The sequence below is a fragment of the Gopherus evgoodei genome, chromosome 8, assembly GCF_007399415.2.
Source record: "Gopherus evgoodei ecotype Sinaloan lineage chromosome 8, rGopEvg1_v1.p, whole genome shotgun sequence".
Lineage (NCBI taxonomy): Eukaryota > Metazoa > Chordata > Testudines > Testudinidae > Gopherus > Gopherus evgoodei.
The window spans coordinates 8493484-8517642 of NC_044329.1; the positions used below are offsets into that span (position 1 = coordinate 8493484).

Below are 24159 nucleotides of genomic sequence, written 5' to 3' on the forward strand. Positions count from 1 at the left end.
AGTAAGTGGCACAATCTCTTCCCTGTGGTACAGTTTGCTCCACTACTTTTGTCTCCCCTTTATGCTCTGTTCTAAGGGTTGCCCACTATGGTTCAGGAAAGACTAGTGTCTACTGGGACCTCGGTGACTTCTCCTTTCCTCTTTGTGGTAATTTCATTTCAGACATCCCCCACCCACTTGTTTAAGAGGGACTTCCGAACCATTACAGATCTGGAGGTGATTAGTCTCTGGGGAGACTACTCTTCTCCTTCCTTGCTCTTGCAGACTGCATTTTAAAACACTGAAATTGGAACCGCCACTTTATGATGAGGGTCTTGAAACTGACCTGTGCAGTCTTCAGTGCCTTTTTGCCATAATGTGTTGTGATAATCAGTATGTTGGAGAGAAAGAGGTTAACTACTTCTTATTAATGTTTTGTTTAAGACATTGAGAATGACTATTGCTACAGGCTTTTCATTGCTTTCATTTGGCATTAAGAGCTAAATACAGGTCTCATTAACATCAATGACAAAACTCCTTCTGATGTTAGTGGGACAAGAATTTAGTGATAACGAAATTAAAGATAGAACACAATTATTAGTCATTGTTCTGCTATTCCAATTCAAATTCAGAATGTTTCCAGTTATCCAGCATTAGCCAACTATTACAATTAGACACTTGAAACCTCCCTATAGCACCAAGGGCTTCTAATCTCTCTCTAGAATATTATCAAATATCTTTTGATTAGAAGTAATACACTGGTGTCAAGCTATTTTCTATAACAAGCATTTTGTTCTTAATTTGTCTCATAAAGACAATTGTTCCTATTGTCTCTAGGTAAAACTGCAGTTATGTTCAAAGCAGGAAAACAATGCAGCCTAATACTGGGATCATTAGGAAAGGGACAGATAATAAGACAGAAAATATATTGCTGCTATATAAATTCATGGTACATCCACATCTGCAATACTGCGCGCAGATCTGGTCGCCCTATCTCAAAAGATATATTGGAACTGGAAAAGGTGCAGAAAAAGACAAAAATGATTAGGGGTATGGAACAGTTTCCACATGAGGAGAGATTACTAAAACTGGGACTTATCAGCTTGCAAAAGAGATGACTAAGTGGGGGAATACAATAGGGGTCTATAAAATCATGACTAGGTGGAGAAAGTAAATAATGAAGTGTTATTTACTCCTCATAACACAAGAACTAAGGGTCACCAAATGAAATTAATAGGCAGCAGGTTTAAAACAAACAAAAGGAAGTATTTTCTCACATAACACACAGTCAACCTGTGGAACTCTTTGCCGGAGGATGTTGTGAAGGCCAAGACTATAATAGGGTTCAAAAAAGAAATAGGTAAACTCATGGAGAATAGGTTCATCAATGGCTATTAGCCAGGATGGGCAGGAATGCAAAACCATGCTCTGAAGTATCCCTAGCCTCTGTTTGCCAGAATCTGGGAATGCATGACAGAGGATACTTGATGAATACCTGTTCTTTTCATTCGCTCTAAAGCATCTGGCACTGGCCACTGTTGGAAGATAGGACACTGGGCTAGATGGACCATTGGTCTGACCCAGTATGGCCGTTCTTATGTTTCTTATCACCAAAGAAACACATCCCTTAAACTACGAAAGGGAATATTAGTTAAAAATGATATTTACTAATTATTGTCACCATTTCTCCATGAATTGTTAGGAGCAAGGCAAGGAAGTTACCAGAAGGCCCCAATGCTCAACCATACATTCTTATTTTGTTAGGGATAAGGTATTGCCTCTACTCCAAGAATGGAGAAACTTAAAAGGCTTGTATGTAAAACATTCAATAATGCTCAACTAGAGGGCCTCAAGCCACATCAGAGTTGAAGAGAGGAAGAGAACCATCTTTGCTTTCCCTGAGTAAGGAAGTGTTGATAATTTTCCACTGCAACAAAGCAGAGGAACAATGCAGAGAAGTGGGCAGTTATTTAACAACATTGTTTCATTCAGAAGCTTAACACCCCATGTTCTTCTTTTGGTTAGTTGGGATAATTAAAAAATATGTCCCATAACACCCTAAGGGTGCTTCCTGTTTATAAAAAAGAACAAACATCCAAGACCCAAGAAATTATTACCTTGCAAATAGGAAACACTAATCGTGATTTCTATTATGATGAAAGAATTAGTGCTTTCTGGTTCATTGTATTTTTAAATGTAAGTTTGTAAAACTAACCATCAGAGGCGGCAACCCCAGGGAGGCTGGAGGGTTCATGGCTATTCCCACTCCAAGCTACCACACCCCACGATCTGGGGCTGTTGGACCCCTTGGAACATTGGCCCTGCAGCCCCTTTCCCCCCCCATCCCTCTGCCTCCAAGGACCAGGGCTTGGTGGTGCCACTCTGTTTCTGCCTGGATGCAATGATCAGAACCGACAAGGTAATGGCCAGGCCTGACCTGAGCACCTGCCCAGCACTGGCAGCTCCCGAGCCCTTCTGTTGTTCCCTGGCAAGGTGTGCCTGCAAGGCATGCTAGGGTGGGTGATGGGGGCAAGGATGCCAGGTGACCAGCTCATGGCACTCAACAGGCTACTGAGGCAGAGGGTGTCGGGGAGGGAGGAGAGGGGGAGAGCTGGCTGTGGCACCTTCCTGGCCCCTTCATCCTATTGCTGGCGCTGGTTTCTGCTAAGGCAATGGACTGCGCACTCCTTAGGGCCCCTCCCCCTGACGGACTTGTGTGAATAATAGGCCGCAGTGCCTATTGCACCTGCACAGGTGGGCCTCAGGGAAAAAAAGTTTGGGAACCCTGCTAAAACATAGCAAAATTCTCACCTTGAAGTCAAATGTGTAATTTGTGTAAGGCATTAGGCCATTCTCATAGGCACTCTTCAACTTGAAACCATGCGTAATCCTTCCATTCGTCGTTCCATTTTTTCCATTACAACTGAAGTTGGTTAGACTTTCATTGTATCTCAGTTCCTTAAAATCTTTATGGTTTGTTTCCACTCCACCAGTGCTCAAATATTCAACAACACCTATTAAGAAGGGCATGGGGGGAAAAAAAGAGGGTATCAACTTATGCATTTAGTTAATAGATTTATGCAAACAAACTGCTACTTACATTCATTGATTGTGTCTGGACCTTAAACAAGCAACAAGTTAAATGCATACAGTCATATAACTTCTATAACATATTCAAAGACTTTCTATTTTAGTGCCATGCCGTACACTAAGAGCGAGCATCAGTCAAAGGCACACTCTTTGATAGAATTATCTACAAGATTAAACAAGATCCAAGGTGACTGAAAAAGTAAAAACATCGGCAAAAGGCAATGAGCAGCTTCCTCTCACCCACACTTTCTGTTGGTGCTCAAACTCCATCCCTGCTTCACCACTGAAACTAGCTTTGTTGCAGTTTCTCAGCCTGCCCCTCAGCACTCACTAATCAACAGACTGATGACACAACTAGGTTCCTCTCAAAGTGAGGGGAATGACTTTTCTGAAGACAGATTGAAAACAAGTCTGAAAGCTTGATGCCAATTGACATATTACCTCTTGAGATTTGGGACTCTGCTCCAAGGCAGATATTTGGCACCATCCTTGTTCCTGCTCGAGGTAAGCACTACTTGTTGCACTAGCCATTGGCAATGATACCCTCCTTGCCTTCCCTAGCCACACTGGACCAGGTTCACAGAGGTCCTCAGCACCTACAGCTCTCACCGACTTCCGCTGGAGTTGTGGATGCTGAGCATCTTCAGAGAAAGTCAGGCTTATTATGACTGGCCGATGCCCAAGGAAACAACAGGAGAGAAGACAGGTTCCTTGGGTACTTTTCCTTGTGTGTGTATATCTGCCAAGGGTCAGACAGAATCTCACCCATAAAACGTTAACTAAAAAGCATACAAGGATCAGAGGGTGTCCTTATGGTTGGAAAAACTCTATACATTAGCAAGTAGAAGAAAGGAAGGGTCCAACATTATTATGCATTTGCTAGCATGTGCATTGTACATGAAGTATCTGAAGGTTTATATTTCAAATGGTTCTGGACTGCTTAAGCAGCAGAAAGTAGGGTTCTGTGGAGATTATTTTAAGCAGGAGAATTTACAATCTCACACTTTTAAAGTGTTATATTGCTATGGGAAACATAATAAAGCTTTCAATTAGAGGTAAGAGATATTCAGTACCCTACAGTCAATAAGGTCACAGATAAAATTACTCCTGAGGGAATTCTGTGCCAAAAAATTAAAAATGCTGCATACAATATTTTTAAATGGTGGAGCTTAGCAGGTCCAGGGGGTTCCATGTGGGGAGGCTTGGTATGGGGGTGTGTTTCTGGATGCACGAGTTGGGTGAACAGGAGAGCAGCTCCCCATACAGTGACTCCTCTCTCCACAGCTGAACATGATGGGGTCAGGAGGAAGGAGGAAGCCAGGGAAGGTTTCCGGGGGTGGATCTGACCCAGCCCTGGCTCTGGTTACGCCATACAGGGGAAGTGCACTCTTCCCCCACCCCCAGCACACGGGAGGAGCCACCAGCTAGGGCATCCCCAGCCCCAGGTAAGCAGGAGGGGCTGGGGAGAACCAGGTGCAGGGGTGGTAGGGCACAGGGGGCGGGAAGTGGTGAGGCTCAACAGGGTGCGGGGCATCGGTGGCGGGGGGCTGTCTGGGTATGGGGAGGTCTGGATGCACTGGGGTTGGACAGACACAGGATGGGTCTGACCTGGCACCAGTTGGGGTGTCTCAAGCCCCCTCTCCCCGCACAGTGATTTACCTCTCTGCCGTCTGCTCAGGGTGCCGGAAACCACACACCTGTGCTGTTGGGGAGGGGCATGTGACCGCTTTTGTGGCTTCCCTTTGCTTTCCCATTATTTTCTGTGGGGATGCAAAGAAATCTGCAGGAGGACATGAATTCTGCACACATGCAGTGGGGCAGAATCCCTCTAGGACTATAATGGAGTAGTTTTATCATCTCTTGACTCCCTACTAGACACAATACTTTTTTATCTTAAAATCTCATGCATCTTATGTTTTTACACTGAAAATATTTCCTTTTAAGAAGGAAGACGTTTGAATTTCAATTCATAAACCTCTTACATTTAATTCTAAAAAAGTAAACTTGCTGTTCTTACCAGAATCCGGCAGAGAATTGAGATCTGCACACAGTACAAGTGGAATGGTTCCAAGTTCTCCCGAAAGTCCAGGTTTGAGGTTACGAGAGGCTTTATCAATAATGTTCTTTACTTCAGAGAGGAACATCATAGTCTGAACCAGCTTCACATCAGAATACTCAGGGTCCCAGTGCATATGTGCATTAGCTACAAGAACTAGCTGCTTCTCCATCCCAAGTTGTGGCTTTCCAGCTAAAATTGGAAGTGAAATATTTACAGTTGCTGTTTCTGCAACAGATACAGCTAATGACTACTAGATGGCTTGTATTATAACCAAAAAATGATTTTTATGAAGTGACAGATTTGAAACAGGGTTGATGCTAAGTTTGGCCAACCTTAAAATAGAAGCGCGCGTGTGTGGGGGGAATGTCACTGGAAGGGATTTTTAAAGTTTTAAGCTAAACCTATTTCTTTATTGATGAGAAATTAAGAGGGTTTCCTTTATTGGCTGTGCAGTCGCAATTTAACTGGTTACAGCTACTTCCGACACCGAGCTAACATCTGATGAAGGACCAAAAACAAGAATGAGATGGTACAATTAAGTTCTGCGAGTTTGGAAATGCCATTACTATTACTATATAATCATGTTGAAAACCAATGCAGAGTATATTATTTTTTTAAATTACAGTATTTTCTCCATTATTTGCAATACTCTCCAAGTAATTACCACACCCTGATTAGCAAAATCAGTCTAGTATTTTAATTATGTTTAACTCAGCAGTTTCATATATGCACATTACAAATCTTCTATCCCCTGCAAGTGCACATTAATGGCATGTTTGTTTAATGCCTTTGTTAATAAAATCTTACTATAATAGGGAAAATAACAAAGCACTATAGGCTAAATAGGGCCACACCAAGACACTTCGAAGGTCAATTGAGGTCTCAACTTTTTTGAGAACTCCAGGGCAAGAACATGTGGAATTTATAAGCACTACATGACAGAGAGCTACCAAGCTACAGAGTTTTATGCAGATGATCAAGAAATTTACAGCCACCTCTGGCTAGTTCAATGGCACTTCTATATTCTTCCAGCTAGATACACCAAGTTAATTTCCCCTCTCAACCTCAATTCTTCAACTTTTTCTTTATAAAAAAAAATGGGTGGGGGAAAATCAAATTTTTAAAAACCTTGCATCATCCAAACATTCTAGTTAGCATTTGCTATTTCAATTTTTTTCCCCAAATTTGATTTTAAATTAAGTTTGCCCAAAAAATTTCAGCACACAATTGTAGATATGGTGTTTATTTGTGGAATGTTGTTTTCCATTCTCTATTCCTCTGAAACAAAATTTTCATTTGTACTGGAGACTGTAACATGATGTATCATAATCCAGTAAAAAAACTGTATTAAATTACTTACATGACATTTCTATTAATTCCTTTCGCAGCTCTAGCAACACAGCAACTCCAATGTTATCTTTTGTCATAACTCTGTTCAGCATCGCTTCAGACCCTTCTGAGTTTGCCATAGCTAGTTGATTGAACTCAACAGTATGTTTCTGAACTAAGATGAATCTGAAAAAACAACATTGTGTGGCTTCTTAACTTGTCAAATGACAAAGGAAATACTATAGCTTCTTCCTCATTTTAATTAAAACTTGCTAGATGACATAAGTAAACTAAGTTACACGAATCTCAGCCAGTCACATTACTGCTTTATAAAAATGCTGAGATGTCAGAAGATATAATTTCATTAGCAATTTTTATCTGCACGCTATCTTAAACAGATTTAAATTAACCCCTCCTTCCCAAAATCAACACTTTCCACATTCTTTCATTTTGAAAAATACAATAAGATATTTTGCTTCTCCTGATCTATCATATTTACTGATTTGAACTAGCAAGCTTAAGAAAGAGTGACTCAGCACTTGTTTCTGAACCAGAGGTATTGAAACAGACATCTGCATTGTTTTGTGGATACAGCAGAACACAGAAAAATTCTTAAGGACTTAGATAGCTAGGGCAATCACAGTTTCAGAGATGGAACATTTAATTGTCTATATATTCCTTATATTTTCACAAGTGATTAATGGTTTTGGGATGCCTCAATTTTTTTGGTACTTGACTTTAGACACCTTAAAATAGCTCCTGATTTTCAGAAAGTCCTGAGTTCTCCCACTTCTGAAAATCAACTCCCTTTAAGGTCTCTCAGTTTGGGTAACCAAAAATCACCAGTCATTTTTTAAAGTTTAGGCTTATATTTTAGGAATGGTTTGGGTAACAAGGACAGGTGTCTCACTGTTCATAAAAAGCTAAATGACTCAGTCCAATTTCACTCAAGAAATAAATTAAAGATTGTAGTCTTTTCCTATTGTCTCAGACTGAGTGCATTTGGATTTGAAAAAGATCAGGGATGAAATTCTTGCTTGAGTTTTCATTGCGAAGGTCTCCCCAATTCAGAGTGATATGCCGCTTCCAACCAATTCAAACCAATTTTCTAGTGGATCTTGGCTGGAGGCCTCTGCCGTGGAGCAAATTTTACCTTCAGCATGAAGATCTCTCAGATTAGCATTGCAAAAGCAGCTGAAGAGTCAGACAGGTGTCACTGTTTTATGATGGGAATTTCTTTTGCCTGAAGTGTGTGTTCTACAGGTCACATTCCCCATGTTTCCTATTGTATGTTCCTTTTTTCCTATGCTTTGGGGTTTTTTTTCGGAGCTTTTTTACACCATCAGCAGTGAATAAATATAAAATATTTCATGACACTTTTATTGTACTTGCCTTTATATCTAATTTTATTTGTTAACATTTTTTTCCACTATCATACAACAAAGCATCAAAGATTAAAAGAGAACTGGCCCAACAAGGTGCCTCTTGTACAGAGTATTCCTTCTAGAGGTAGGAATACTTTGTACAAAATATGGAGAGATGCATAAAAAGGGTTTAGCTCTGGCCAAAGTGGTCCCAAGGACTGTGAACTTCTCCCCTTATCCCCAACAATGTTAGAATAGAAGTTCCACACCAAGACACACATCTTCGTCACAGCAACTTGGGGCCTAAATTTGACCCAGAAGAATTGTGTGAAAGGGAACCGGCACAACAGAAGGTTTTATGAAACACACTTACTTTTCTGTCTTGAAAAATATTGCACAACCATCAACATGTTTTCTTTCCTGTTCTGACATTGTCCTAGCTCTAGATTTTGGGCTGAAGAACCCATTATAGCCACGCTCCTTCAGTTCTATCAGGAAAAAACTGTAGTACTGTTCAGTTTCAACCTCCTGTAAAGTTATAAGACAGCAGACTGTATTTGTTTAGCACCACCAGAGTACAGAAGACTGATACTATGTCTATATTATTTAGGCTCTTTTAGAAGAAAGTATAAGTCACCTCCAAACTGGCTTTAGCAAACTCAAAAAAAATAGATAAATCAAGGAATGTAAGTGTAAGACAGACATACTGCTATTTTAAGGCAGAAGATATAAATAAATTTCTGTAATCCCCAGAGATATGATTATCTCATGCTGTTTATCTGAACATGCGTCAGGTTATATATACACACACTTCAACACGTTTCTCTGATCAGCAGCTGCTGGTTTGTGTTCCAACTGTGTAGGTTGGAAAAGCATTCTTTTGATGTCAAGCAATGAATAAGAGTTCTAAATTACGACATATAGCTTTAAAGGAAAGTTTACTTTAATGAATGTAATGTACAAGAATCAATACAAGTGAACACAAAAGGAAAAATAAATTTATCATTTACCTGGAGACTTATGATGTCAGCATTGCAGTTCAAGATTTCCTGCATAATGGCTTTTTTTCTGTACTCCCAGTTCAGTGCCCACGATGGACAATAGCCATATAACTGCCGGGTGGCATATTTATCACAAAGTACGTTGTAACACATGACAGAAAACAAGGCTGCAGAACAATAAATTTAAATTACTGATATATTTTACTGAAAAGCACAATTACATTCTTCATTTCTACCCTTCGGTAATTTTAACAATTTCACGCTTCAAGTGCTTTAACTCAAATATATAGTTTAACAGCTGACCCTGCACAAAAATGCATCACATGTTCTCTCTAAAATAACCAGCCACTCCTTTTGTCTGAGCATACAGTATTCATTGTTAACAGGTTACTAAAAAAACCTCCATATGTTGCTGACAGAAATGGTCAATAGCAGACAAAGGCAGTTTACAATGAGAATTAAGCCCATTATAGCTTTGTTTCTTAACATGCTTGCTTAAAAACTAACAGTAGATGTTGATCTTTTTGACTGTTACACTGTCCTTGCATGTTAATAAATAAAAGGGGACCCCAAATCCAATTGAGATGTATTGTAATACACTTAATGAAGGAATTAAATTCTGATATAGGCCCCAATCCTGTAACTGGCACTGAATGGTGGACGCTGAGCCTGTACAAGGCCTGTTATAGGAACAGGATCTCAAAGAACACTTGATAAGATTGAGCTTATGCTCAGGCAATTGGGTGGCCCAGGTCTGAACTAATATTTAAAAAATAAAGGGAAAGGGCTTAATTCTAAAAAGTAAAATGCAAAGCAAAAAATGAGATTTCTTTTGCCAACTACAGCTTCTGTATTACGTAGGGAGAGTCTCTGAATAACCATTCTAAGAAAACCAAAACAAAAAGGCTTAAATAAAAACAAAAACAAAAAAACATATCATGCTCTCCCTTGGCTCTTTGCTGGAGCATCTTATCAGGATCTTAGAAGGACCTGAACAAAGAAGTCATAACCTTAGCTGCAGCTCTATTGTCTGAATGCGCTGAAGATGCTGCGACAATCTTATTATTCATGTCATAGACTCAGACTTTTAAGGTCAGAAGGGACCATTATGATCATCTAGTCTGACTTCCTGCACAAGGCAGGCCACAGAACCTCACCCACCCACTCCTGTATCAAACCTGTGTCTGAGCCATTGAAGTCCTCAAATTGTGATTTAAAGACTTCAAGGTGCAGAGGATCTTCCAGCAAGTGACCCATGCCCCACACTGCAGAGGAAGGCAACGCCTCCGAGGGCTTCTGCCAATCTGCCCTGGAGGAAAATTCCTTCCCGACCCTAAATATGGCGATCAGCTAAACCCTGAGCATGTGGGCAAGACTCACCAGCCAGACACCCAGGAAAGAATTCTCTGTAGTAACTCAGATCCCACCTCATCTAACATCCCATGACAAGCCATTGGGCATATTTACCACCAATAGTCAAAGACCAACTAATAGCCAAAATTAGGCTATGCCATCATACCATATATCAAGCTTAGTCTTGAAGCCAGATATGTCTTTTGCCCCTACTACTCCCCTTAGAAGGCTGTTCCAGAATTTTACTCCTCTGATGGTTAGAAATCGTTGTCTAATTTCAAATCTAAACTTCCTGATAGCCAGTTTATATCCATTTGTTCATGTGTCCACATTGGTACTGAGCTTAAATAACTCCTCTCCTTTTCTGGTATTTATCCCTCTGATATAGTCAAATATCTTGCCAATGTTCTCCAGGCAAAGACAGAAAGGCCCTAGAAGCAAGCAGGAAGGAATGGGGGAGGCAGAAAGACACTTTTTCCCTTTTGAAATATTTACAAAGCTGTATTTATATACACTAAAAATGTGAAACTTGCACAGTTCCCAACTTCAGTAACAACAAGCCTCAATATTGTACAATAAAAACCTAATGTTTCTTTAACAGTAACTAGTAAAGAGCAATTTCTCAGATTCTCCTTGGGGCTACAAGTTTTAAATATAAATATTCTCTGATTGCCCAGGAATTTTTTTTTTATTCTACATTTGTTGAAAGTCAGGGGGACCTTTTCTTCTGTTCCTGGATTCTTCAACAATCATTCAATTAATATTTTACAATTGATCAGCTACTTTTAAAATACTTGAATAACTCGTTTAACTCTAGTGGTGAGTAGTCCAATTAAAGATAAAGGCATTCATTACCTTTAAGAAAAAAGTAGCGAATTCCGCAGACAAATGTGCTGTTTGATGTAGGAATGCCTAAGCTGGCTACCATCAGTGAATATGAGATGTTTTAGTTTAAGTATCAAAAAGAAATATTTCAGCAGACGGTAACGGTGAAGTGATTTTAGATGGAGGGGAGGGAGAAATCTATAAAGAGTCATTGCAATGTTACCTGTTGGTCTTGTTCTGTCTGGTTCTTGCAACATAATCCAAGATCTTGGAGGTGGTTGTTCTGTTGAAACTATTAGAACATTTAAAAAAAAATACACACAAAGTGAAGTAATCATATTTATTTTAAATGGCATAAATAAATATTTTAGGAATGATCACTTACTTCTTTTTGCAGTACCTGCCAAATTATCAAGCAAATAATTCAGGAGCCTTCGTGTTCCGTCCGGTTCCAGGTAGAGGTTCAGTATATCCTGTGTAAGTGGATTTCCTGCAAACATGTTTACAAAAGTAAAATTAAACCAGAAAACGTCATGTGTGTGTGTGTTCATGTTTAAAGTCTTGCATATATGACTACAGAAAAGTGAGAACTGTTTCCCTTTTAAAAAAGTATTTCAATTTTCCATTCCTGCAAACACTTGCATTCTCTTCTGTATCTGAGTTCTAGAAGGGCAGCTCTAACTTTCATTACTGGATCTAATAGACCCTGTACTAGTGGAGGACTATCATAGTGAAGTTTTGCTCTGTCACATCCTGCCCCTCTCCACACACACTTATAATGGTGGTGGGGAATAAGTCTGATAAAGGAGCAATCTCCGTCAGTTTTATTTCATAAGAGAATGGCCTCCCCTAGGCCAAAAGCATTCCCTGCTGGACATCTACCACTAGAATACGGTATCTTTGTGCCAGATCTCAAAGAATCTGGCCCGATTAATTAAGGGGGCTACTCTACAGAGTCAGATAGTAAAAGTTCATGCAAATAGGGCACAATATAATTGTCCAAATCATAAGAAATATTAGACTTTTGAGATTTAATGCAGTTTATAAGCATCATACTCAATAGAAAGAGCCTGATCTTGCAAGCATTTCATTCACACAACTCCCACTGAAGCCAGTAGATCTACATGCCAAACTCTTACAGTATTGGCTCCAAAATTTTGAAAATCAATTTTGAATTGCTATTTGCAGTCAGATACTACGGTGATCACCAGCAGTACAAAATCCTAAAAAAAGTTATTCAGTTGAGCCTCCTTCTGGGGGAGAAAGAGTTTCATAACTGCAGTGTAAGTTCAATTAAGCCAGGTTTAAACAAAAGCTATATCTAACTTCCATATAGGTAACCAGAAAATGAACTTGACTTTTCATTCTTTTTTGGGCCAGATTCATTAAATCTCAATATATTTATAAAAGAGAAGAATAAATTCCAAAACCAACAGCTGCCATTTGGTAACATTTTATAAAATGTGTAGCTTAAAACAGCTGTGGCTCAAGAATGAGATCAAAACATAAAATGTAGTTAAAAAAGTCATACCTTTCAGACCTAACGTCTGTAACTGAAATAGTTTCCCCAGCTCAAATGGTAGAACCCGTAACAGGTTGTTATTTAAATGGAGTTCCCTGTAGGCAAAAATCAGAATAATATGAAGTGGGAAGTAACACAGTATTTGTTATCAACTGCTTATTGCTGAAACAGTTTCACTATAAGAAAGAAACTGTACTATCACTCCACTACTTGGAAAAATTGGAAAACTAAACAGTCAGCAAGGATTAGGGACATCTTGCTGTATACACTAATAAAAACCAAAACCTCATTAAGTCTGAAGTACAGAGCAGAAGTTAGTGGGGGTGGAGAGTCCACCTATAAGGTCATAAGCTTTTGTAAAAGTTAACAATAAATTAAAATTAAGAAATTACAAGAAATGAAGCAATTACAGTTCTGACAAGCTGGACCACAAATGGCTGAGTTAAGTTCAAAGGACAACTAAGAAAATAAGATTATAGCCATTACAATAAAACCAAGAACAAAAAATGGTTCCAGTACTATTATTGCTATTATATTACCATGCTGTTAACCCTCTCTCTCTCATTTAACACATCACAGTAAACTATAATTTTCCAATTAAATTTCGTTTGTCAAAATAATTTCACTGCTTTGTCAACAGAAGTCAAATATCTATTGATATATTGTGTGAAGGCTATCAGTCACACAAAAATTAGATTAACTGGTTTCAGAGTAGCAGTGTTAGTCTGTATTCGCAAAAAGAACAGGAGTACTTGTGGCGCCTTAGAGACTAACAAATTTATTTGAGCATAAGCTTTTGTGAGCTATAGCCCACTTCATCAGATGCATGCAGTGGCTGCAGCCCACGAAAGCTTATGCTCAAATAAATTTGTTAGTCTCTAAGGTGCCACAATTAAATTAACTGTGCCTCTGGCCTATAAAAAGTAATATTCTATTGTTTATTTTTACAGTGTTACTGTTGAGATATTTTTACTTGGGAGAAATAGAAGTTGGCAGGTCCCAACAGTCCAGCCAACAGGAGAAGAGAAATTGAACTTGATAACGTGTCTTTTGCTTACACTCAGGCTATGTCTACACTTAAAATGCTATAGTTTAGTGCTGCAGTGCCTCAGCGTAAACACTTACTATAGCAATGAGAAGGGTCCTCCCATCGCTGTGGATAATACACCACCCTGAGAGGCAGTAGTTAGGTCAGGGGTCGTCAACCTTTCAGAAGTAGTGTGCCGAATCTTCATTTATTCACTCTAATTTAAGGTTTCGCATGCCAATAATACATTTTAGAAGGTCTCTTTCTGTAAGTCTATAATATATAATTAAACTATTGTTGTATGTAAAAGTAAATAAGGTTTTTAAAATGTTTAAGAAGCTTCATTTAAAATTATATTAAAATGCAGAGCCCCCCGGACTTGTTGCCAGGACCCCGGGCAGTGTGAGTGCCACTGAAAATCAGCTTGCCTGCCACCTTTAGCACACATGCCATAGGTTGCCTACCCGTGAGTTAGGTCAACAAAAGACTTCTTCCATCAGCCTAGCGCTGTCTACACTGGGGGTCAGGTCAGCTTAACTATGTTTCTCAGGGATGTAGATTTTTCACACCCCTTTGAGACATAGCTATGCCAATAATTTTTCATTGTAGACCAGTCCTAAAATGGTCCAATTTAGGTATAATGTTAAAATCGAGATATAGTCACAATCACTACATAAGACTTACATAAGAGTTACCCGCATGATTCTGCCAAATTAGAGTTCCCTAGCCATTCCTTGCAAGATGTAAAAAGAGCATAGATAAAAGTAGACATTTTAGGATGAAAAGACCAAGGGCCCACCTACTCCATTCCTAGATTTCCAGGCAGTAACATATACTGCTTAGGGGAGAGAGGAAGGGAGGGAGATTTGAAAACAAAAAAATTACCAACTTCCCACCACTGGCATAAGTCATTCAAGCTTTATTTGCCTACCACAGTGTTTGCCAACCTTTTTTATTTCCAGACCCCTAAACATTTTCAAATGGAGGTGCAGACCCCTTTGGAAATTCAACCTGTAGTCTGGGGACCCCTACTATAGAATCCTTAGACTGAAAACTGACTGAACAGAATTCAGCTGTAAGTACTGCATGTGCTCGGCCTAGCATGGCATTTGACACAGCGCGAGAAAGGACGTTAAACTGTGGGCATTTATGAGAACGACAGCACTTCCGGGTTTTGATCTGTAGGGAGAGGTGTTCACATACTTTTGATTGATCAGAAAAACAGAATGCCTCTTTGGGGTCTGAAACTTCATTTTCATAGTCACCTTTCACGGACACCTTTGACATAATCTGCAGGCCTCCAGGCGTTCACAGACCAGAGTTTGAAAACTACTGGACTATCGCATAGTTAGGAATAATATTCTACATGACCCTAAAGGGCAACTAATACATTGTTCTTTATGAAATTACCTTGTTGTCTAAGAACTTTTGAGAACTTTGCAGAACTCTTTAAGGTGAGTTTTTCGTTCAAGGTGCTCACCTGGGCTCATTCTAGATATAGATTACAATTCCACTAACAAATAAAGTACAGTTTTCATAAATTGTTAAAGAAAAATGATAAGGATAGTTGTCTAGTTTAATCTCATTTTGGTTAATGCTCTTTGGCGTCAAAGAGCTCCCTTTAGGCAGCAAAGAGGATCATAGCAAGTCATACTAGTCCTTCCAAACAAATCAAAAGAATCTTGAGCTCTCTGAAATTTTTCCCCAGTTGTGTTGAAGAAAAATTTGTGACAGTTTTTTTAGCTCTCTCCAAAGACTGGCAACTTGATCATTCTCTATTAGCTGGTTCACTGTCTCCCAAAGTCATTGGAACAAATTTTGTCTGCATGTGACAGGGAGACTCAATGGATCTTAGACAAGCTAAGCCCTTTATAAAAAAAGAGTTCCCAGACATGGAGGTTGAAGGAGTTATTTATTGACTCCAAAAGATTCTAGGTAGTGTCAGTTCACACTATTTCTCTGGTCCATAATACTGGTGACATTCAAAGCTGAAATTACTCTGTTAGTCTGGAAATTATACCACAAACTACGAGGAGAGTGCAGTAGCAGTTAGCAGGAAACACAAAACTACTATGGGATTGAGACCTGCAGAGTGCTACCACATAGGAAGCATTTACGGACTGTTCTTCACTTTACCCTCAGTGAAAAGAAATCATGGATCAGTTACAATTACTGAGGACAGTGTGTGCGCAGTGGGTTAACGCTTTTAATGCCCTTCGTGTCTACAGACCAGGATTCAAATATTTTGTTTGTCACAAACGGAAACTAGATTGGTGGTCTGATCCGAGTTTGTTAGTGCACATTTTACAGTCAGAACAAGATTTTATATTCTCTGTTCAAAAGAGGCTCAAGACAGGGATAGCTGGCATTTTATAGAATCAGGATTGGAGTAAATTGGGAAAATTTTAGGAAAGTTTTCACAATATCTGCACACACTATTCTGCAGAGTGCTATACTAACATCATTTGCACAAGAACATAACTTGCATCAATATTTTAAAAGGAAAAAGGCTTTATAAAGAAAAAGGAACACTAATTAGTTCACAAAGTGAATCTCAATGTTTTCGTAACTTTAAGATGGGTAGGGGATGATGCTGAATGACAGCTGGGTGCTGTAAAATACTCTTTTCTCTTGCCATGAATTAAGGGGCAACTCCTGCACCAACTCTATGGGTGTCAACAGTTCTTCAAGAACAGCACCCTGCATAAGGATTTGGGGATGTGTTTGGAGGGACGTGTGTGTATGTAAACCTGATTTAGCAATGTCATACAAGGTGCATGCCACCATGCTCAGCTCTGTAGGAGCTCATTGTACACTGTTGCATGGGACAACTGGAGATCAGGGCAAATATAGAGTGCTAGGACTGTAGTTATAATTCCAACCATTAGGAAAAATTGTTTATAATGGCTTTGGTTATTTACAGAACAGAATTGTGCCAAAACATGAAATTGATGTCTGCTGGGATCGTAGATGAATTTGCATACCTGAGTGACACCATGTTTCCGAGTTCTGCTGGTAAACTACGGATTTTATTAGAGGACAGGTCCAGATATACCAGATTGTGAAGCTTGGCAATGTCTGAAGGAATACGGGACAAGGAATTGTCACTGAGATGCAAAGCTGTCAAATGGGTCAGTGACCATAAAGATGAACTTAAGCTTTTAACTTTCCCTGTAAGAGACAGAGAAAGAAAGAAACAGGAGTAAAATAAAAATAGCGTTGGACATTTTAAACATCTAGTTTTAGCATTAAATGAGTATTTTATGACATCTTGTTTGAACAGTGTTTAGAGTTTTCTGCAATATGGTTAAAAATGGAAGATTACATAGAAGGTACTCTAATTTCATGACATTTTGATGGCACAAATAAATGTTCCTTTAAATTTTCTTGCCTGGGCTCTTTAGACATTTTTAAGCCCATGTTTTAAGCCTTGGACATCCTCTTCCTCTCGAAAGTGCTACAAAAAGCAATTTACAGATTTATGAACTGATCATGCATTCAGTATTTTAAAATAAAAAGGCTCTCTTTCATGCCATTAGTTCAACAAATAAGAGCACGCAGCTTCTTCTGGAGTTCAACAGTGTTATTCCTGTTGTACCTATAAAGGTAACTTTAGAACAGGGATCCCCAAACTGCACGTCACCAAAAGCTGCGCTGGCTATGGCCATGGGCTCAAGAACCACACCAATTTTGTGTAAATGGAGGATATTAACATTGATTCATTTTAAAAAGTCAAGAGATCTACACCTCCATATGGCAGGAACTTGAAGTATTGTAAGGGACATCATTAGAGACATTTCTCATGCAAGGCTGACTTTCCACCTTTCAATCAGAAAGACTAACTAGACCAGGCGTGGCCAACCAGTGGCTCTGGAGCCGCAAGTCAATATGCGGCTCCTTGCATAGCTGCCAACTCTGGGGCTGGCGATACAGGTGCAAACTTTTCAATGTGTCAGAGGTGCTCACTGATCAACCCCCAGCTCTGCCCCAGGTCTTGACCCCTTTCCACCCCTTCCCCAAAGGCTCCTGCCCCTTCCTCCGAGCCTGCTGAGCCTGCCGTACACAGTGAAACAGCTGATTGTGGTGGGCAGGAGGCACAGGGAGGGAGGGGGAGGCGCTGACTGATGGGGCTGCCGGCAGGCGAGAAATGCGGAAGCTGATGGTGGGGTTGCTGACATATTACTGCGACTCTTTGGTAATGTACATTGGTAAATTCCGGCTCCTTCCCAGGCTCAGGTTGGCTACCCCTGATCTAGGCTGTATCAAGAGCACTGAAGGAAAATCAGAACATCATTTCCTCAGAGGCAAAATAGGCTCACTACCATTTAACACACTTTTTATAGCTGATTTAGTCATCTATGAGCCACCAATGTTAAACACTCTTTCCAATTAAGTCATTATACTCCAAATGTATTTGCCGATTACTTTTTTTTTCCCCCCAACTCTCTTCCTCCTACGAAAAGCTGCACTGAGATAAATTGGTCTTTTTCTCTCCTTTAACTTTTACTTCTTTATTTTATTTAAGTGTGTCCAGAATTTTCATCACTGGCACTGGGTGAGTGGAGGGAAAGAAGGATCAAGTTATTCAGTTTAATTTGAACGTTTTTCCTGCCAGGAATAAAAGTCCTGGCTGCATGGAGGTACATAAAGAAATACAATTTGAAAGGAAAATACATATTTAAAAAAAATTCAGTGTTTTTTAAACTTTCAATAGTGATTTGCAGGTAAGTTCAACTGACAGTATAGAACAATGCATGGAATATAAACAGCAGCCAGTACAGGTGAGATTTCAACTCATGCTCTCCTCTTGATCAACTCAGAATTTTCCCTCAGGCAACAAGGGATTGGTGGGATAGTATCACACACACACGACTTGTCTCCAAGTATATTTTATGTGCATCTATATCTATATAAAACCTTGAATTAAACCCTTAGAGTTAATATCTTTGTAAAAACTAGTCTGGATACTGCTAAATTGTTTATTTTAGGCTACAAACATTTGTAGTGTATCGCAGACTGCTCTCTAGTGGAAAAACTGTAGTGTAATCATAGTCACACATGAGGAAGGTTTTGCTTATGGGACCTGTTATATTGTTACTGCTAAAGATGGCAAGGACATCTCAGCACACTTCTTTTCAGTAATGGAGAAAAAGTGACCAAGAGAGAGACAAACAATAACTGATAGTGGATTAATCTGCACATACAGAGCAACATGTAGACCAAAGCACAGATCCTAGAGTTTTCTATTTCCTGCAAAAGGGTCTGAAAAAGACAAAACTAGTGAAAAAAATTTTTAAAGGGGGGGAGGGGCGGTAATTTTGGAATTTGCTGTATCAAACCAGCATGAAAAATTCAAACAGAACTCAAAAGTTTACATTCTGTTTTGTGTTTTGCCATTTTTGTAACTTTTCATAAAACAAAGGCTTAAAGCTCCTGTTAAAACTTCTACAGCAACATTAACTATGCTGTTATGACTGGCTCCAGCATAATAATTTTACATCTCTATAGCACCTTTCATTCCAAGAGATCCCAAAGTATCCACAGTAAAAAGGTACTATCATTTTGATGGCAGAGCTTGACCCTACAACACTTAGGCCCTAATTCAGGAGAGCATCCCTACTCAGGAAAACGCTTAATCACATGCTAAAATGCTTTCCTGAATCAGGCCCTCAAAAACCTGGTGATTCATGTGTACTCCAACTGACTTTAAGTAAGAGATGCAGGATCAGGTCCTTTAACTGGAAATATTAAGTATGCACACGAATACCTTATCAGCCATTCAAATGCAGCAGCTGTGACCTGTCAAACAGCACTATCATAAAACAGCTTAGGAGAGGAAACAAAGCATAATTTAGCTAACCTAAAATTCAGGCAGATAGAATGCAATTGCTAAATTTTGGTCAAGGCACCAGATTTAAACACTCTTAAGACCTATGTAAAGAGCACAGGAATCTTTACTGACACAACATGGTCACAACCTTCATTTTATTTCTTATTTGTAGAGGAGATCTACTGCCGCACAGCATTTCCCAGTACCATGTTGGGCATCAATCTACTAGAGGGAAGAATGAATCCTACCAAATAAACACCACAACTTCCTGTAACTCCTTGGTATTCTTTAGGTTTCCTATTCAAATACCAAGCCTATGTAGCCCAACCCTGCTTACTTGTGAGGGAATATCTACAGGAGAAAAGTTTATCTGATGGCTAGTATGAGTATTCAAATTTGAAATCAAATTCTCATTTCACCACATAACCATTATTCCTCAATTTCTTACCACTTATTTCCAGCTCCGCCCAATTTGATTTCTTTCCATTGGCTGCTTCCTCTGAGGACATAATTGTGTACATCCTCCGTGGATCAGGTGGATCGTACTTTTCTTTGGGCATTCCTGTTGAAATGAACAGAAAAATAACACTTTGCTATATTATTCTATTTAACAAATGTATTACCTTTACTCTAGATAGAGAGATTCCTCCTTTAAATAACTACTTTTATATAGAGAGTATGTCATGTTAATTACATGTACTATCCAACTCTTCAGTCTGAGGCAACTCTTTTTCTGTCATGTCACAAACCTCCCTGTGGGGAACCGGGGGGGCGAGAGTGGGGGGGAAAGGGAGAAAGAGGGAGAGAGGCAGACAACAGTCCAGCCTAAAAAAACACATGCTACTACAACTTCTAATAATAGCTGAAGGTGGTCCAGCCTCCATCTAAAAATTGCACCCAGTCTACACAAAAAAATTGCATCAATTGTAAGCAAGTCAATTTAAAAAAATGGTGCAAACCCCTTGTTGGATGCTCTGCAATCAGCTTAAGAATTTCCAATACTGATTTAACTTAAATTTGTTAACAAAATTGGATTACTATATTTAGTCAAACTGCTGAAAACTGTATATTTAGATCAGGCCTAAGATGACCTGCAGGCACAATGTAAAATAATTAGGAAGACATCATCCTGAGGATGAATGGGTTCACAAAGATGAACCAATGTTCATGAATCCTTGCATCACATGCAAACCCTACCATCAAACCCACAAAGCCTGCTAGAGCCAGGGTCTTGCTAGAATGCAGTGAAATTCTCTTGTTACAGAATGCAGGAACAGAAAGTTCTTCAGTATTTTGGCTTGTATCAATAGGAATATGTTTAAATAAGACAACTCAAAAGTTGTCATCTGGTTCTCTCAGGTTTAACAACTACTCAGCACACACAGCTGTGCTGATACCAACATCCCTGCCTTTTACCTGCTTCCATGTTATTTTTTATTATGTTAAAAATCCTGAATCCACTGATAAACAGTCTAAGTGTTAAAGTATTAAGTGGTTGAAAGAAAAGGGCAGGCTTGTATTTCAAACAGCGTTATGCAATTTTCTGAACTGGCTGATACTGTTTAGAATAATGAAGATGTCTGCACTTATTTATAATGTATTTTCAAGAATTTTTAGCAACAATAGTTTCTCAGAGTAACTATTAAGTGAAATGGAAAGAGAAACATTAATACACAAGTTACCAGAACCCTGTTTTTTCTATAATTCATAAATGACCACAATATCCACCATGCCAGAGAAGAGTTAAGCTTTTTTCTGTTTAATTCATTTATGCTGCGAAAGTATCTTTTCAAATCTGAACCACTACATATTGCCTGCCTGAATATGAAAAGATAATTAAACGTCATGCAGGGGTTTTTCCATCCACCTGAACAGATGTTAACACTGAAATTTTCCAATGGAAATTAAAAAATAAAAGAAATAAACAAACACTTTACTATTTCACTGCTTATTAATTTTAACACAAACATGACTAAGTGCTTCTCCATTTTTATGACATCCATTGGTGTGCATTTAGGGACGGGAAACTGTAGATCAGCTGTTTGCTGGCAAGAATTGCTGTGTCAAGGAACACTCCTCAAAAAAAAAAAAAAAAAATGTTAAACTGCTAGTGTACCCTTCACTGCCACTTCCCCAAGGAGGAAGGAAAGAGAAGCACATCCTCTTTGGTTTCAGAATCCCACCCTACATCCTAGTTCAGTGGTTCTCAACCTGCAGCCCAATCAGCACAGAGCTGTGGCCCATGTGACATCCTCAGGGCAATACAGGTAGTATTGGATGCGGCCCACAATAGTAAATAAATTGAGAACCACTGTCCAAGGCTTATCTAGCTTCACCCCAACCCCCATCCCCAGAAAGGTGCATATTACCATTTTTTGTTAGCATAAAATCAAAACAATCCTAGCTTATTTTATTACCAAAACAAGCTACAAGAATATGGAACTGATTTCAATTTAAAAGATACTTTCTGAAGTTACTTGAAGATTATGCTGAAGTTCTAAGGTGCTGCAAAATATTCCACAGCACACTGCGTAAATCAGGTCAAGTAGCTTACCAGAGAATTTATGTACCACTTCTTTCAATGAGCACAAAGCCATCCCATGCAATATCATTATTAACTATTTGTCAAGTGCCAATAGCACTCTCTGCTCTTTTACAATACAAAAATACAGAAATTTCTGCATCAAGAAGCCACCATCTAAACCATACGTACAGGAAGGCCCACACAGAACAGGAACAACAGAGTGCTTTAAAAATAAGAGTTATGGGAAGATTTAGATTTAACCTAACCCCGAGTGCAGACGCAGATACGTCAATGAAAGAATACTTCTGTTGATGGAGCTACAATTGCTCAGGCAAGTGGTGTTCCTGCACAAACAGAAAAACCCTTTCCATCAGTGTAGGCTACACCTAAACTACAGGTTTGCTATGATAATGTAGCTGTGCCAGTATAGTCTCCCTAATGCAGAATACTCTTGATGCATTGCAGAAACTAGGCAGGGGAAACAGCTGTGAAACCTCCCCAGAGAGGGTGTGCAAGTAGTTTAGGACCCCCTTTAGAGTCACCTCCCCCCTTTAGTTTTAAAATAGTCACTGAAAAGCAATGAAAGATGGATGCATCCATGCCCTTTCAAGGGAGCCACATACTAAAGGGATCTGATAGGATGGTGTCTAAGAAACCCCCTCCCCAACTATATTTGTTGCCAATGAAGAGGTTGAAAATATGCCACAACATAAATGAACAGCCCTTTACTTCATTCTACTTATCTTTACTAGACAATGACTCTTCAACCTACTTTTATTTTCCTTAACTCAGCAAACAAAATAAGTCCCCAAAATCCTGGTAAAACTTTCAGCATACAAAGAGACCAGTTACTGGAGAGGCAGCAGCAGATGGGGGCTCTCTTCAACCTTTTGTTCTACTCATTTTATTATTTCTTAAAGATTAGTGGAGAGGAAGACAACTAAAAAAGAGCAGTCAATCCCAATAGAATGCAACAACAACTACACCTTAACTAGCAAGGGCCTACATTCTGCTTACTGCGCTTATCAGTAAATTTCCACTCATCAACTTAAAAGGCTTGAGAAACAGATAATTACAAGTAAGGCTACGATTTTGTCATGGATGTCAGTGGAAGTTACATGGCTCCTTGGCTTCAGCCTGCGATGGTCAGGAACTGCAGGGTCCCTCGCTACCCATGGTGGCAGGGAGCTGTGGTGTACCCTCGCCAGCTCTTGCTGCCCCCAGAGCTCCCGGCTTCCATGGGTAACGGGGAAACCCCTGAGCTCCCAGCCGCCATGGGCAGTGGGGGCCCCCGGAGCTAGTGATGGTGGGGGCACCCCACAGCTCTCAGCCCCCACAGGTAGTGGGGGGATCTCAAGAGCTGCAGGTGGCAGGGGTAACCCACAGCTGCCCCACTTCAGACGGTGGGGGACTTGCAGATCCCCATTTTGTCCCGGATATTTTTAGTAAAAGTCATGGACAAGTCACAGCTTCCATTAATTTTTCTTTTTGCCATGACCAGTCCATGGCTTTTACTAAAAATATCTGAGACAAAATCTTAGTCTTACTTATTAGGACTGAAAAAGATGTAATAGAGCTCACTGTAGTGAGATCTTATTTACAGTATTTTTACTAAATATACACCACAGTACAGTTAGTAGTACTTTAAGAATCTCAGTAAAACTAATTTACAGTCATCAAGATACATTGACAAACTGCTCTACGATGCATTCTTTGCCTTTTGTTTCACTTGATAATTTGAAATGGTTCTCCTACTTAACAGAGACACCCCCTTGGTAGAGGGTCCCCTCTTCTTTGTAAACAACTCTCACCTCAAACCCAACAAACTCATTACACCGAACGTGTATCTTGGAAGGTATTTATTCATAAAGGGATATTGTGTGAATTATCTAGAGGAAGCTCATAACTTGTCAAGACTCAATCCTGGTGATATGCATGTATGGGTAATATTTAAGGAATACTGTTTTTATATTCAAAGTACGCTTTATGGACTTGGATTAGAAATTAATCACCAGGAGGTGATGTGCCGCAGTGATGGCCTATTCAAGCAAGAGGGAGTTGTTACTCCTCCCTAATCAGCAGGTCAGGTAATAATGCAAGGCTCAACTGACTAGCATTGCTCCCTCCCAAAACTATCCATGGAAAACCATCAGAGGCACAACCAAACAACAAACATCTTGGAGGTGAAAAGGGAACATTACAGACGGAACTTAACCCTGGCTGTGAGTAGAAACAAAAGGCTATTTGCAGTATAAC

General features: G+C 39.5%; 1 protein-coding gene across 5 annotated transcripts in view; it reads right to left on the reverse strand.

Moving 5' to 3' along the window:
• Positions 1 to 24159, reverse strand: part of CNOT6 (CCR4-NOT transcription complex subunit 6) — a 48078-nt gene that overhangs the window by 4453 nt on the left and 19466 nt on the right. For 4 of the 5 annotated variants that reach the window (XM_030571613.1, XM_030571612.1, XM_030571611.1 and 1 more), the window contains 10 exons: positions 19828 to 19941; positions 16534 to 16720; positions 12532 to 12617; positions 11386 to 11490; positions 11224 to 11292; positions 8832 to 8989; positions 8195 to 8349; positions 6489 to 6643; positions 5087 to 5317; positions 2791 to 2993 (listed from right to left, as the gene is read on the reverse strand). In XM_030571613.1, the coding sequence (XP_030427473.1) occupies positions 2791 to 2993; positions 5087 to 5317; positions 6489 to 6643; positions 8195 to 8349; positions 8832 to 8989; positions 11224 to 11292; positions 11386 to 11490; positions 12532 to 12617; positions 16534 to 16720; positions 19828 to 19939 (1461 nt within the window). In that variant the 5' untranslated portion in view covers positions 19940 to 19941. The remainder of the gene's footprint in view (positions 1 to 2790; positions 2994 to 5086; positions 5318 to 6488; positions 6644 to 8194; positions 8350 to 8831; positions 8990 to 11223; positions 11293 to 11385; positions 11491 to 12531; positions 12618 to 16533; positions 16721 to 19827; positions 19942 to 24159) is intronic. The other variant, XM_030571614.1, reaches the window with a different exon arrangement.